The 15,000-nt window shown below is 48.7% G+C and overlaps 1 protein-coding gene across 1 annotated transcript in view; it reads left to right on the top strand.

Moving 5' to 3' along the window:
• Nucleotides 1-15,000, top strand: part of LOC310774975 (integrin beta-3-like) — a gene marked incomplete at its 5' end in the record, with an annotated part of 34,392 nt that overhangs the window by 15,600 nt on the left and 3,792 nt on the right. Inside the window, 3 exons of the mRNA XM_083635061.1 lie at nt 8,868-9,090; nt 11,088-11,188; nt 11,617-11,736. Coding sequence (XP_083491187.1) covers nt 8,868-9,090; nt 11,088-11,188; nt 11,617-11,736 — 444 coding nt within the window. The remainder of the gene's footprint in view (nt 1-8,867; nt 9,091-11,087; nt 11,189-11,616; nt 11,737-15,000) is intronic.

Genomic DNA, 15,000 nt, shown 5'->3' with positions numbered 1-15,000 from the left:
ACACTCTGCATAACTTTGCACAACACTCTGCACAACACTCTACACAACACTCTGCACAACTTTGCACAACACTCTGCACAACACTCTGCACAACACTCTGCACAACACTCTGCACAACACTCTGCACAACTTTGCACAACACTCTGCACAACTTTGCACAACACTCTGCACAACTTTGCACAACACTCTGCACAATTTACTTTTAACGTCTTTGATGAGATTCAGAATTACTTTTATTGGCCATTTCGGAGGAATTGTACACACTGCACTACACGGATGGGTACAGTGTCAGAACAAGTGGACAGGCACTGGCATAGAAATAAAGTGAGTAGGAGGTGAAAAATGGCCCAAAGACCATCATGACTCTTATGTCTGTGTTCTTGGGAGAGTTTGGGAGACTGTGTGTGTGTACCCTAACTGTCCCCCTCACCACACTGACTTACCACCCACCTCATCTGGGAAGAATTACATACAATAACAGCTCTCCCCTCTGCCCGGGCCATGGCTCTACTCCCAACAAACACACCGCGGTGTGTGTGTGTGTGTGTGTGTGGGTGTGTGTGTGTGTGTGTGTCAGGCCGTACTGTTGAGCCGAACTCAAACTATGTTTGAGTTCAGTAGGAGAGATGAGAGAGCCAACTATATAAGAAACAAAGTGTGTGTGTGTGTGTGTGTGTGTGTGTGTGTGTGTGTGTGTGTGTGTGTGTGTGTAGGTGTAGGTGTGTGTGTGTGTGTGTGTGTGTGTGTGTGTGTGTGTGTGTGTGTGTGTGTGTGTGTGTGTGTGTGTGTGTGTCAGGCCGTACTGTACTGTATGTTTGAGTTCAGTAGCGTGATCATTGGAAAATGTGAGGTTTTGATGGTATGTAACTGCTGTGGTTGAGATGACTAAACAGTGAAAAGGACACAGGCGATATATGATGAAGTAAGCAATATGTCACATCTTTTCTTTTTTTTATTATCTTTTTTTCCCTCCGGTTTCCCCCCATTTTCTCCCCAATTGTACCAATTGGCCAATTCCCCCTGCTGTCCCGGTTGTTGCTCCACCCCCTCTGCTGATCTGGGGAGAGTTGGAGACTAGACACATGCTTCCTCCGACACACATGCAGTCGCCAGCCGCTTCTGTTCACCTGACAGCGAGGAGGACTTTCACCGGCAGGAAGTAGCGTGTGGGAGGATCACGCTATGCCCCGACGCAGTTCCCCCACCCAGGCGTCCCGAACGACCAGAGGAGGCACTAGTGCAGCGACGTGACCACTCATACCCCACCGGAACTGTGTCTGTAGGAACGTCTGACCAAGCCGGAAGTACCGCTGCCAGGAATTGAACCTAGGTCTCCTCACCCGCGGTGGTATAGGGGAGGGTCTCCTCACCCGCGGTGGTATAGGGGAGGGTCTCCTCACCCGCGGTCAGGGTTCGAGTTATGCTACCGCAGCTGACCACTGCGAGGCGCATTCTGTTTCCAAAAATGGCCGGAGTGTCGTCTCTTTCCTTCCATGCTCTTTGGTATAGCGTTAACTTACCATGCCACCGAAGAAAAGGCTGAAACTGCCTGGATAGCTTCGGTTTCAGAAAGAAACAAAGAACGGCTTCAGACAACGGACAACGACCTGTTAGCGCAACAGCTAGGTTGCTACTAGCTAGTAGGTAAGCTAACGTTATGGTCTGATGATGTCGTGGACACAGCTGAGAGGAGAGGAGTCTGAGATTTTTTATTTTGTAAGTATTAAGCCTACAGTTGTTTTTGTTCTAACAAGATGCTGCTACTGTATCTGCTGAAATATGCTGCTGTTTGTTAGGTGCAATTTGTTTTTCATTCACAAGTTCTTGATTACCTGTGCACATAATTAGTTTGTTCGTAAGGTTAGCCTACTCTGGTTACTTCCGGTCTGTTGTTGCTATGCAACGGTAGCGTCAACGGTAGCATAGGCCGTACGCCGTAGGGGCCGTAGGGGATGGCTGCCCCATTCATCTGTTTTCTTCTTGTTGTTGTTTTTAGATAGCGTTTCTTGCGGAGTGCAGAGAACTGCTCAGAAAGCAAATTGTATTTGCATTATGTATATGTATGTATAAGCATTATGTATTTATTTTTGTAGTTTTTGATTTATAAGTGCAGAGACAGAGTTAAATAAATGTCCATTAAGTTCATCAATTTTGTCTCATTTGTAAAATTAAATTGTATTTTATCAGATGCAAATAAGTGAATATCATGGCATTATATAGGCCTAGCTATCGGAGCGGAGGTGATTGAGAAAAGGAACAAATTGATGGTTAAGAGTAAGACTGAATAATAACATCACACAACAGTCTAAACCGAATGTTAATTTAAAATTAGATATTCCTCTAAATCTGGCTTCAAACGGCCACAAAAATCGGGACCCCATAGCTATCTGACTATAACTCGAACCCTGCCCACGGTGGTATAGGGGAGGGTCTCCCCACCCGCGGTGGTATAGGGGAGGGTCTCCTCACCCGCGGTGGTATAGGGGAGGGTCTCCCCACCCGCGGTGGTATAGGGGAGGGTCTCCTCACCCGCGGTGGTATAGGGGAGGGTCTCTTCACCCGCGGTGGTATAGGGGAGGGTCTCCTCACCCGCGGTGGTACAGTATAGGAGAGTGCTTTTAACTCTACACTACCCAGATGCCCCACTTGCCTCAACTGCATCTTGTTTTGATCTTTTATGAAAAAATAAGCTAAATGAATATTAAACTAAACGGCACTTCTGTTCCTTGGGTCGAGTTAAGTGAAAAGTAAAGTAGGCCTACATGTTTTGTAAATGCAGAGAGCTTTAAGGCAAGGTGGGAAGTTTAAAAAGAGACAGTATGTCATCAAGGCAGTCTGCCAGTGATGTGATAGAAATAAGAAGGTGGAGGACGAGCTGTGTAAAGCATGTGAAGGTGTAGGACGAGCTGTGTAAAGCATGTGAAGGTGTAGGACGAGCTGTGTAAAGCATGTGAAGGTGTAGGACCAGCTGTGTAAAGCATGTGAAGGTGTAGGACGAGCTGTGTAAAACATGTGAAGGTGTAGGACGAGCTGTGTAAAGCATGTGAAGGTGGAGGACGAGCTGTGTAAAGCATGTGAAGGTGTAGGACGAGCTGTGTAAAGCATGTGAAGGTGTAGGACGAGCTGTGTAAAGCATGTGAAGGTGGAGGACGAGCTGTGTAAAGCATGTGAAGGTGTAGGACGAGCTGTGTAAAGCATGTGAAGGTGTAGGACAAGCTGTGTAAAGCATGTGAAGGTGTAGGACCAGCTGTGTAAAGCATGTGAAGGTGTAGGACGAGCTGTGTAAAGCCTGTGAAGGTGTAGGACGAGCTGTGTAAAGCCTGTGAAGGTGTAGGACGAGCTGTGTAAAGCATGTGAATTGGAACGTGCATCATAGCCTGCTGATATTTCACTCTTGTGCTGATAACAGTTCACTCGCTCTCAGTAGCTACAGTTAGGATCTAATCATCATCTAATCATCATCAAGCATCATTGCAAGATTGCAAGCAGCGGCATTGATTGATTGATTGATTGATTGATTTCATTGATATAGAAGAATAACAAGGAATAATATGTAAAAGTGAGAACACTTATTTCCAAAATGGAAAATGTTGGAAATACTTTCAAGTTCTGCAACAAGTGTCTTTATTCTTTACTGGTATCTGATCTCCCTGACCTAAGTTACCCCTAACTACCTGTTGATTAGTTTGGAAACCAGACTAGAGAACATGATTGATTGATATCTTGTTGTGTTTAGGGTTATGGTTAGGGTTAGGGTGTGTTTAGGGTTATGGCGGCACAGATTCATGTGTTGAAGTGCCGTCCCTCCTCAGTATTTCTTGACTTTTTATGCCTCCGCTGGCGAAGGCATTATGTTTTCGGTTTGTCCGTTCCGAGCTCGTTAACGCGATATCTCAGGAACGCCTTGAGGGAATTTCTTCAAATTTGGCTCAAATATCCACTGGGACTAAAGGATGAATTGATTCGATTTTGGTGGTCAAAGGTCAAGGTCACTGTGACCTCATGTCCATCCCATGCTCATGAACGTGATATATCATGAACGCCTGGAGGGAACGTCATTACATCTGGCAGAAACATCCACTTGGACTTAAGGATGAACTGATTACAGTGGCCAGTGGCTCCTGCATTATATTAAGCAGGTCTGGCCTAGGATGATCTAGGAAAGGAGACTGGTGCTGGAAGTGGTGTTGGAGGACCAGTAGGAGGTGCTCTTCCCTTCTGGTCCGAACGGTCTGATGAATAATCTGATCTGATAAATAATCTCCTCAATGCCCCAGGGCAGAGACAGGGACTCTGTCCTGTGAGTGAGCACCGTCCTTCAGATGAGACGTTAAACCGAGGTCCTGACTCTCTGTGGTCATTAAAGATCCCATCGGCACTCTTCACAAGAGTAGAGGTGTAACCCCGGTGCCCTGAGGGGTGTAACCCCGGTGCCCTGGGGGGTGTAACCCTGGTGCCCTGAGGGGTGTAACCCCAGTGCCCTGAGGGGTGTGAGGGGTGTGACCCTGGTGCCCTGAGGGGTGTGAGGGGTGTGACCCTGGTGCCCTGAGGGGTGTAACCCCGGTGCCCTGAGGGGTGTAACCCCGGTGCCCTGAGGGGTGTAACCCCGGTGCCCTGGCTAAATTCCCAAACAGGCCTTCCTTCACTCATGGCCAACTAATCATCCCTCGTTACTTAATTGGCACATTCAGTCCTCAATTCTCCACCGTGATACCTGCTGATGTGTGGTGAGCGTTCTGGCGCAAACTGGCTGTCGTGCATCACCCAGGTGGGTGCTGCACATCACCCAGGTGGGTGCTGCACATCACCCAGGTGGGTGATGTGCAGCACCCAGGTGGGTGCTACACATCACCCAGGTGGGTGCTACACATCACCCAGGTGGGTGCTACACATCACCCAGGTGGGTGCTACACATCACCCAGGTGGGTGCTGCACATCACCCAGGTGGGTGCTACACATCACCCAGGTGGGTGCTACACATCACCCAGGTGGGTGCTACACATCACCCAGGTGGGTGCTGCACATCACCCAGGTGGGTGCTGCACATCACCCAGGTGGGTGCTACACATCACCCTGGTGGGTGCTGCTGCACATCACCCAGGTGGGTGCTACACATCACCCAGGTGGGTGCTACACATCACCCAGGTGGGTGCTGCACATCACCCAGGTGGGTGCTGCTACACATCACCCAGGTGGGTGCTGCACATCACCCAGGTGGGTGCTACACATCACCCAGGTGGGTGCTACACATCACCCAGGTGGGTGCTACACATCACCCAGGTGGGTGCTACACATCACCCAGGTGGGTGCTACACATCACCCAGGTGGGTGCTACATATCGGTGGTCTATGCGTTGAGTTCCCTCCCCCTCCCTCCCCTGATATGTGAAGCGCTTTGAGTGTCTTGACAGGCGCCATATAAATCCAATCAATTATTATTATTACAATTTGATGATCAAAGGTCAAGGTCACTCTATGACCTCACAAAAGATGTTTTTGGCCATAACTCAAGAATTCATATGCTAATTATGTCAAAATTCCACACAAATGTCTTATTGGATAAAATGATGAAGTGATGATGTTTTATTATCCAAAAGTTCAAAGGTCAACTTCCCTGCGACAGCATAATGTGTTGCTTACCACTGTAGCTGAGAAAACAACATACTTGTATGAGTCCGCCCTCTTCCCTCCCTCTCCCTGGATGGCAACCAGGACAGGGGCCCTCCTGTTCCTCTGGTGGTCCACCACAAGCTCATTGGTTTTGCTGCATGGAAGACAGGAGATACAAATATACAGGATGAGAAGAAAAGGGACAGGGAGCATGACTGCATCAACACAAATACAGGATGAGAAGAAAAGGGACAGGCAGCATGACTGCATAAACTGCCAAGAGAGAAGACCATGCAGTCAAATAATCCATCAGGTCCACTACCTCACCTAAGCCGACGACCAGTATATTTAGACTTCCTTTCAGTTACTTATAGTAAAACACATGAACTGATACTAAGATTGCTGAGGGAATATTTAAATTGAGCAGTGTTGAGCCTATACACAGAAGAACGTCTCACACTATCAGACCCCAAACACTGCAGCTTTGAGTGTTTAGCCGCCCTCCTCCCCCGTCCGTTCTTGCAGTCATAGACATGTTTTGCTGTATTCCCCAAAGGCCATAGATTATCATGAAAATACCTTTCTGCTTACTCATTGGCTCGTGTGGTGTCATAGGGCTAAAAATAAACCCCTACGTTGGGCAAGAAACGGCCAAGTGGGAGGGCGCTCGAAATGTTCTGGATGTGTGTGTGAATGTGTGTAGTAGTAGTGCAGGCGAGTGTGTGTTTGTATGCATGTGTGTGTGTGTGCTGGTGTCTTGAGGTGAGGACCATCCTCCCCCCCCCCCCCCCCCCCCCCCCCCACAGAATGGTCTAATTAGAAGCCAGTGGTCCTGCGGGCCTGTGGTCCCGGCTCGTTTGTTTACGGATCATCTCTTATGCAGTCAGACTGTTCCAAGCGGCTTCCGGTCTCATTGTTTATCTGGGCAAAGCTTTGTGGTGATACGCCACAACAAGGCATGTGTGTAATGTCTTCTGCATCGTCACTCCCTTAACTTGGCAAGTGCTCCAGACACCATGAAGTTAGCTTCAGATCTTCAACAGTTGCAGAAACATGGCTTACCGCTTCTCCGCCAAGAGTTGCAAATTTTTAGACATCATAAAGTGGCTTGGAGATTACCACCAACGTTTTGATGTTGGGAAATAATGCTCTGCAGATTTATTCCTGTTCGAATGAGTCTCAACACTTTGCCACTGTCGGGTGACAACCTTGTACCTAATTAAAAGAGTCTTTTATTGGGGGCACGGTGGTGCAGTGGTAAGCAATGTCGCCTCACAGCTAGAAGGTCCTGGGTTCGATTCCCACCTGGGACGCTGTGAGCGCTGAAGGAGTGCGTGCCCGTCCGCATGTCCTCGAGTGCCCACCGCCCGGGTGGGGTCGTCAAAAGGGCCTTTCTGTGTGGAGTTTGCATGTTCTCCCCGTGCCTCCCGGGGGTTTCCTTCATATAGGAACCCCTCACCAAAAACATGCAATATCCTGGTTGCTGATGTGGTGCCTCCTCTGGTCGTTAGGGGCGCCTGTTCGGAGGGAGGGGAACTGGTTGGAATAGCGTGAACCTCCCACGTCCTATGTCCTACCGGTGAAGCTTCCCCTGTCAGGTGAAAAGAAGCGGCTGGCTAACTGCCCATGTCTAGGAGGAAGCATGGAGCCAGTTTCGGCTCTCCCCAGATCGGCAGAGGGTGGAGCAGCAACCAGGATAAATACATTAAAATGGGGGATAAAAATGGGATTAAAAAAAGAGGCTTTTATTGAGCTCAGCCACCGTGCATTTAGATCCGATGGTGTTGAAAGCTTTCATGAGCACTAAGGCTGGTAGAATACACTCATCTTATTGAAGCATGAAGGTAAAAACATGATATTTTCAAAAGCCACAAAAGCAACATTCTGTCTGGAATGGCTGTGCTAAAAACCGATGGAGGGTGGAACCACATTGGTGCTAATTATGTCTGTTTTCAATTCTGTTCTTACTGTAAGAAGCATATCACAAAGCCTCTTGAACGATGGGTTCTAAACATGTTGTTCCATCTCAACGGTTGAAATCACAGTCATTTTATTGTGTTGTTTGTTCTCTGCTCTTCCTCCCTAGTCTGCTCAAAACAATCCTGATAACGTGACCAAGTCACATTTGATCAGTTATCAGTTTTACCAGGCTACTTCCTGCTCTCCCTCTCTTCACTTCCTCTTTTTCCTTTCTTACCCCCTCCTTCTTTCCCTCATTCATAATTCTCCTCCTTTATGTACACATACCTATAATGTTGGTTATGTATATATTTTTTAATGTATATAGGAATTTGTGTTGGGAATAGTTAGGATATAAACTTGCGAGGGAGCTGGATTCGCACGAGATCGCGATCACACAACAAATCCATCTGGCCAACGCTCCAATCTATTGGTTTGAATCAGAGATGCTCACAAGTCATTTTTTGCAAGTCCAAGTCAAGTCTCATGTCTCTTATGGATGAGCGTTCTATCATCTGCTGCCATCCAGTCTGCTTAGAACACTGCATAGCTCAAACTAAGGAATTCAAAGCATGTACTGTATTATCCTCACTCCTTTATCTATTAGCATACAGTATCAGAATTGATTGGATGACATCAGTATAGATTTCCTTAATGTTAATGCACCAATTTCTTTTTATAAAAAATAAAGATTGTTCACAAGTCCCAAAACTCAAGTCCAAGTCAAGTCTCAAGTCTTTGAGGACGAGTCTCAAGTCAAGTCTCATGTCACTGTGTGGGTGACTTAAGTGCGACTCAAGTCCAAGTCCCAAGTCGAAGTCCCCATCTCTGGTTTGAATCACCGACCAGCGTCCTATGAGGCAGCTATGGGCGGGCCTTGGTGTGACACCAGCGAGCGAGCCCGTGATAGACAAACGGTTCATCCAATCACCTGCAGGTATTTTTTTGAAAACGCCTGCCCCTGAAACGGTTTCCCCCGAGTCACTCATTCCCAGATGGTTACGTGAAAACAAACTATCTAGCAGCGTCAGGTTAGTTAGGATACGTATTTGAAGGATGAGACTGACAACAATAGAGTAGATGAGTGAAGGTGTTAGTGGGGGGGTGTCCATGCATGTGTGTGTGTGTGTGTGTGTGTGTGTGTGTGTGTGTGTGTGTGTGTGTGTGTGTGTGTGTGTCCATGCATGTGTGTGTGTGTGTGTGTGTGTGTGGGGGGGGGGGGGGGCGAGTTAACGGATCAGCATGTGTGTGTGGGGGGGGGTTAACAGATTAATGATTGTTATTTGAACACCCTCGCAGGCCATGGAAGCTGTGACTGTGGCTTCTGCCAGTGTGGGCCGGACTGGCAGGGCGAGAACTGTAACTGCTCCAGGAGGACCGACACCTGCATGTCCAGCCTGGGGCTGCTGTGCAGCGGGAGGGGCCAGTGTGTGTGCGGGGCCTGCGAGTGCACCCAGCCCGGGGCCTACGGGGCCACCTGTGACAAGTGTCCCACCTGCCCTGATGCCTGCACCATGAAGAAGTAAGCCCAGACACAAGGCACACCTAGAAGAGCATTATAGACGCACGTGCCCAAGCATAAGCTCACATACATAACACATACAATACACATACACAAACTGTATAGTTTGTATCAGAGCCATGTAGATAGAAGAGTCCCGACATCTCTATTCATTCCAATGGACCAGTTTTTTACTCTCAAGAGTTCCAGCAAGTAAGGTCCTGGATTAAGCAGCACTGTCGAGTTGCAGCAAAATAGACAGTTTGTGTTGTACTCTGAAAGGGTTTTCCCCCCCTTGAATCAAATTGGACATTATCTGCTTTATTTTAGCATTCATAAGTAGCGCGAGACCCATTCCTGGCTGCTCATTGGCTAATGAGTCTTGCATTTTGGTCCTCCGCTGGCGCCACTCTCTCTCTAGAGGACACTAGTTTGTATATGTGAGCATGTACACCAGGGTTAGACCGATATATCAGACTGATATCGTTCAGTTCAGTTAATTCAAATCAACTCTTAACTCATTGAGTGCCAGCCACTTTTGGAGAACGGACGCTCCCAGTGCCAGAGTTTCAGAGCGTTTTCAGTGATGTCTCGAGGCCCACAGAATATTGTGTGATATTACTATGTAAACACCGAACACGCACAAAGAACGATGAGACTCTCTTCTATCATCTGCAAAAAAAAGTTTATTGATCCCATTTTCCGTTCTTTAGTTATGAGCCGGAGAAGATAGGCTGTTTTGAGCAAAAAGACACTTTTCAAATTAGAAGCTGAGTTATTCCGCCTTTTGTGAAATGCAGCATTTCAAGCACATTCACTGTCTGAAGATAATATTTTCTGATGTAGTGACGTGGTGTAGTTGTGTGGTGCCTGCGTGCCCCACCCCCCTCTCCCCCCCTCAGCTGCAAACTCCTCCCCACACTGACACACAGCCTAACACGCACCCAGTCTATTTTCGGAGCGCTCCGTTTTTTTTGCGCCGGCTCCCAGCGCGACGCGGAAATGCCAAACCGGAATGCAGGGAAAGGTTTGGCCCTTCGGCGTCGGGTGCTGCCTTTCTGGCGGCTAATCGTGTGAAGAAACTATGCAGACAGACAGACAGAGGCAGAGGAGCTCAGTTGTGTGCGCGGATTGACTGATGTTCGCAGCCAACATCAGCTGCCATCTATATGGCTCTGGCTGCAGCATGAGCGGTTTCTCTTTGATCACGGGGGTTTTTCCTGCTGTTTTCCGGACCTTCCTCTAATCTGGAGAGCACTGTCGCCACCTAATGGGTCGGTAAAATAGGTTATACACATTCAACATGCCCCAAAATTTTACAGGAGATATATTAGGCTTTGATCCACGTCCCACCGTCAAAAAACGCAATTGACGACTTTAGTCGTCATTGGCACTCAACGTTACTAAAGCAATTGACGACTAAAGTCGTCATTGGCACTCAATGAGTTAATAAGGGCCAATCTAAATGAATGCCTGCAAAACTGTTGACAATTTTCAGATATGTGTGAGATCATGTGCAAAATAAATCAGCATTGTTTTTCGGTGACGTTCTTCTTTTAAGGGTACTGCTATTGGTACTGGTCTCATCACTTTCTTTCAACGATACGCAGCCTCGATGACAGTTCCCTGTCATCCAATAGATGCAGTGGGTCACTGTCCAAACGGCTGCTAACTTTACAAGAATGTCATTAGTTAGCGTTTCAATGGAGAGATTTAGTGTCACATGATGGTCTAAATATTCTTTCAGACAAGAATACAATTCTGGTGGGAAACATTGAATCCTGTTTTTTTTGTGTGTGCATGAAAATAGAAAAGATACTTCAATATATTCCATGCCAGCACATAATTGACTATTGGCAGCTTCAAACCAAAAATATCAGTAGCAGTATCAACCTTCAAAGCCTTCAAAAGTCTGGTTGTACACTTGAACTGTGTGACTAACTGAGTTGTGATGTTTGGAAAGCTATCCAACAGAAATATGTGCTGATGATTGTTGTTTCTTCTCCTTCTTCTGGTAGGGAATGTGTGGAGTGTAAGCACTTCAAGAGAGGCAAGCTGTTTGAGGACAACACCTGCACTCGCATCTGCAGGGACCAGATTGAGCTAGTGGAAGACTTAGGTGAGCCATGCCGCCGCTGACCAATCCAAAGGCAGCACAATCTTACCTAGTCATTAGAAGAGTGTATGAATGCTAAATTGAGTTTCTAAAGGTCACAACATTTGCTCCGTGGATTTCAAACAAAAGGTGTTGCAGAATTACAACAGTTGAACCCAGAAAGCAAAAAAGCAGTTTGGGAAATATCTCAGATCTTATTTAGTGCATATTTTCGATGCATTCTTCACTATAAAACAAGACGAATGTGCTATGGCCGCTCATGGTTGTGGGTTTGTGCTTCTCAAAGGCCACCCTACCCCTGGATGTATGCATGAATCCATCTGTTCAACGTATATGAAGTTGGAGGCTGGTCATTGAGACATTTAGCTTGAGCTTTTCAAGTCCAGCTTGACCAACTGATGTGGTACCTTTCCTCTTGATCTGCCATCCAGTGCTCCATGACACAAACGCTGTGAACTGTACTTACAAGGATGAGGACGACTGTGTGGAGCGGTTCCAGTACTATGAGGATGCCAGCGGCAAGTCCATCTTGTATGTCGTCAAAGAGCCCGGTAAGAAAGATCACTTTAATGTTTGCTAGAAGTAATATAAACTAGAGCAGTTTCCCAAACGTTTTTATGGGGACACACTTTTATTTAAAGAGCATGGTGCAGGTTAAAAAAAAATCTGAATTTACATTTTGAGCTCATAATTACAGTGAAAACACTCCAAAAAGACAAAGACCCCCCCCCCCCACACACACACACACAGGCCCCCAGGGTATAAATATGGAGGAAAAGGTGGCATTTTATAAATGGGCGTGTGACATAACAACAGGAGTGACATCACAAGAGGAGAATGTTCTGCTGGGGCTGACACAGGGATGCAAAGTCATGGAGAGTGAAAAAAGGTGACAGATATCAGGGCATACATACAACCACTCAGAAATCCTCATATTTTGGGCTGAAAAATGTGACTGTCACCTAAAGGTGACATCCCTGTGACATCACAAAAGGTAGTTCCATGAAATGGACCAGTGCCCCCTGCTGGTTACAAAAACTAAACGCAGCTATGTGTGATTGAAAAAAAGTTTTTTTCCCCCAAATCCCATTGCTATATACCCCTTCCACATATGAATGCAATGTGGTCTCCAACCTGCACCATGCCCTTTAAATGACAAACTATCGTTAACCAATTCACAATAGGCCTAAATTGTAAGAAGAGTGAATTTGTGCCGTTTTCTTCTTTTTCTTAATGAAAACAATCCTTCCATCTTGTACAAGTTGCCACTTCCCCTGTTGCACGGCCTTCATCTGCTTGTTAAGTGGCCCCCGTACAAAGAGCGCAGGGCGGTAAAAGATGCTTTAATGACCAGCAGTGCCCGCAGAGAAAGTCTGTCCTCGGGTTAGCTTTTAATGGACGCGTGTGTTCAATTTAGGCGCCACTGGGTAGCACAGAACTGCACCAAACATGCCTTGAACACAGCGCGCCCCGCCGCGCAAAAGAGGGTCGTAAACAGCCGTCCAGCTCCTCGAGGAACCTGCTGACGCTACAAAAGCTGAAGAGCAAAGCAGGAGAGGGAGTGGAGGAGAGGGAGCGGAGGAGAGGAAGCAGGAGAGGGAGCAGGAGAGGGAGTGGAGGAGAGGGAGCGGAGGAGAGGAAGCAGGAGAGGGAGCAGGAGAGGGAGCAGGAGAGGGAGCAGGAGAGGGAGCAGGAGAGAGAGCAGTAGAGGGAGCAGGAGAGAGAGCAGGAGAGAGAGCAGGAGGAGAGGGAGCAGGAGAGAGAGCAGGAGAGGGAGTGGAGGAGAGGGAGCAGGAGAGGAAGCAGGAGGAGAGGGAGCAGGAGAGGGAGCAGGAGAGGAAGCAGGAGGAGAGGGAGCAGGAGAGGGAGCAGGAGAGAGAGCAGGAGAGGGAGCAGGAGGAGAGGGAGCAGGAGAGAGAGCAGGAGAGGGAGCAGGAGAGAGAGCAGGAGGAGAGGGAGCAGGAGAGAGAGCAGGAGGAGAGGGAGCAGGAGAGGGAGCAGGAGAGAGAGCAGGAGGAGAGGGAGCAGGAGAGGGAGCAGGAGGAGAGGGAGCAGGAGAGGGAGCAGGAGAGAGAGCAGGAGGAGAGGGAGCAGGAGAGGGAGCAGGAGGAGAGGGAGCAGGAGAGGGAGCAGGAGAGAGAGCAGGAGGAGAGGGAGCAGGAGAGGGAGCAGGAGAGAGAGCAGGAGAGGGAGCAGGAGAGGAAGCAGGAGGAGAGGGAGCAGGAGAGGGAGCAGGAGGAGAGGGAGCAGGAGAGGGAGCAGGAGAGAGAGCAGGAGAGGGAGCAGGAGGAGAGGGAGCAGGAGAGGGAGCAGGAGGAGAGGGAGCAGGAGAGGGAGCAGGAGAGAGAGCAGGAGGAGAGGGAGCAGGAGAGGGAGCAGGAGAGAGAGCAGGAGAGGGAGCAGGAGAGGGAGCAGGAGAGGGAGCAGGAGAGAGAGCAGGAGAGAGAGCAGGAGGAGAGGGAGCAGGAGAGGGAGCAGGAGGAGAGGGAGCAGGAGAGGGAGCAGGAGAGAGAGCAGGAGGAGAGGGAGCAGGAGAGGGAGCAGGAGAGAGAGCAGGAGAGGGAGCAGGAGGAGAGGGAGCAGGAGAGGGAGCAGGAGAGGAAGCAGGAGGAGAGGGAGCAGGAGAGGGAGCAGGAGGAGAGGGAGCAGGAGAGGGAGCAGGAGAGGAAGCAGGAGGAGAGGGAGCAGGAGAGGGAGCAGGAGGAGAGGGAGCAGGAGAGGGAGCAGGAGAGGGAGCAGGAGGAGAGGGAGCAGGAGAGGGAGCAGGAGAGGAAGCAGGAGCAGGAGAGGGAGCAGGAGAGGGAGCAGGAGGAGAGGGAGCAGGAGAGGGAGCAGGAGGAGAGGGAGCAGGAGGAGAGGGAGCAGGAGGAGAGGGAGCAGGAGAGAGAGCAGGAGGAGAGGGAGAGGGAGCAGGAGGAGAGGGAGCAGGAGGAGAGGGAGCAGGAGAGAGAGCAGGAGGAGATGGAGAGGGAGTGGGAGAGGAAGCAGGAGCGGGAGCAGGAGAGGAAACTCAGCAAGCGATACACAACATACAAGAAGGGAAACCAAGAGCAGCGCGGGAAGAGGAGATGATGGGAAACAGAAACAGCCTCTTAAAATATGAATTGATCACGTTGACTAAGCATGTACTCCTCGTCTGCTGCTCAGACCTCAAAACACAAGTGGAAAAAGTTTTGAGGTACATCAATGTATTATGGCCTATACTATTGCTAGTCATTTTACACTATTTGACTTATACGGCCTCTCATAGTACAAAAATGTGCTAGATTTCTAGTAAAAAAAAAAGAACATAAATGAGTTGAGAACATGCACAAAAAAAAAGTACAGCAGCAGCATTATTCAAATGCATATACAACCTGACAGAGACCATTATTGGGATGAAAAGGTTGGTTGAAGAGGCAGGAAACAGAGAGACAGTCAGGGAGGGAGAGAGGCAGCGGAGTGTTGCTTTGATGTCGGCCGTAAAAAGTTCACCATGTCTGAGTTCTCTTTCATCCCTTCATACATCTCATAGTCCTAATTAGCTGTAGGCCACATGATAGAAAGTGGAAACGGCTTTTCCCCCCCTGATTTTCCCACATTTTCTCCCCAATTGTACTTGGCCAATTTCCCCCCCTGCTGCCCCTGTCGCTGCCCCAGCCTCTGCCGATCTGGGGAGAGCCAAGACTACCACCATGCTTCCTCCGACACTTGTGCAGTTGCCAGCCGCTTCTTTTCACCTGACAGCAGGGAGCTTCACCGGCACGACGTAGCACGTGGGAGGATCACGCTATTCCCACCAGTTCCCTTCCGTCCCGAGCAGGCGCCCCGACCGA

The sequence above is a fragment of the Poromitra crassiceps genome, assembly GCF_964638095.1.
Source record: "Poromitra crassiceps genome assembly, chromosome: 4".
NCBI classification, from domain to species: domain Eukaryota; kingdom Metazoa; phylum Chordata; class Actinopteri; order Beryciformes; family Melamphaidae; genus Poromitra; species Poromitra crassiceps.
Note: the sequence above shows the minus strand (reverse complement) of the source record. Positions and strands in the feature narration are given on the sequence as shown.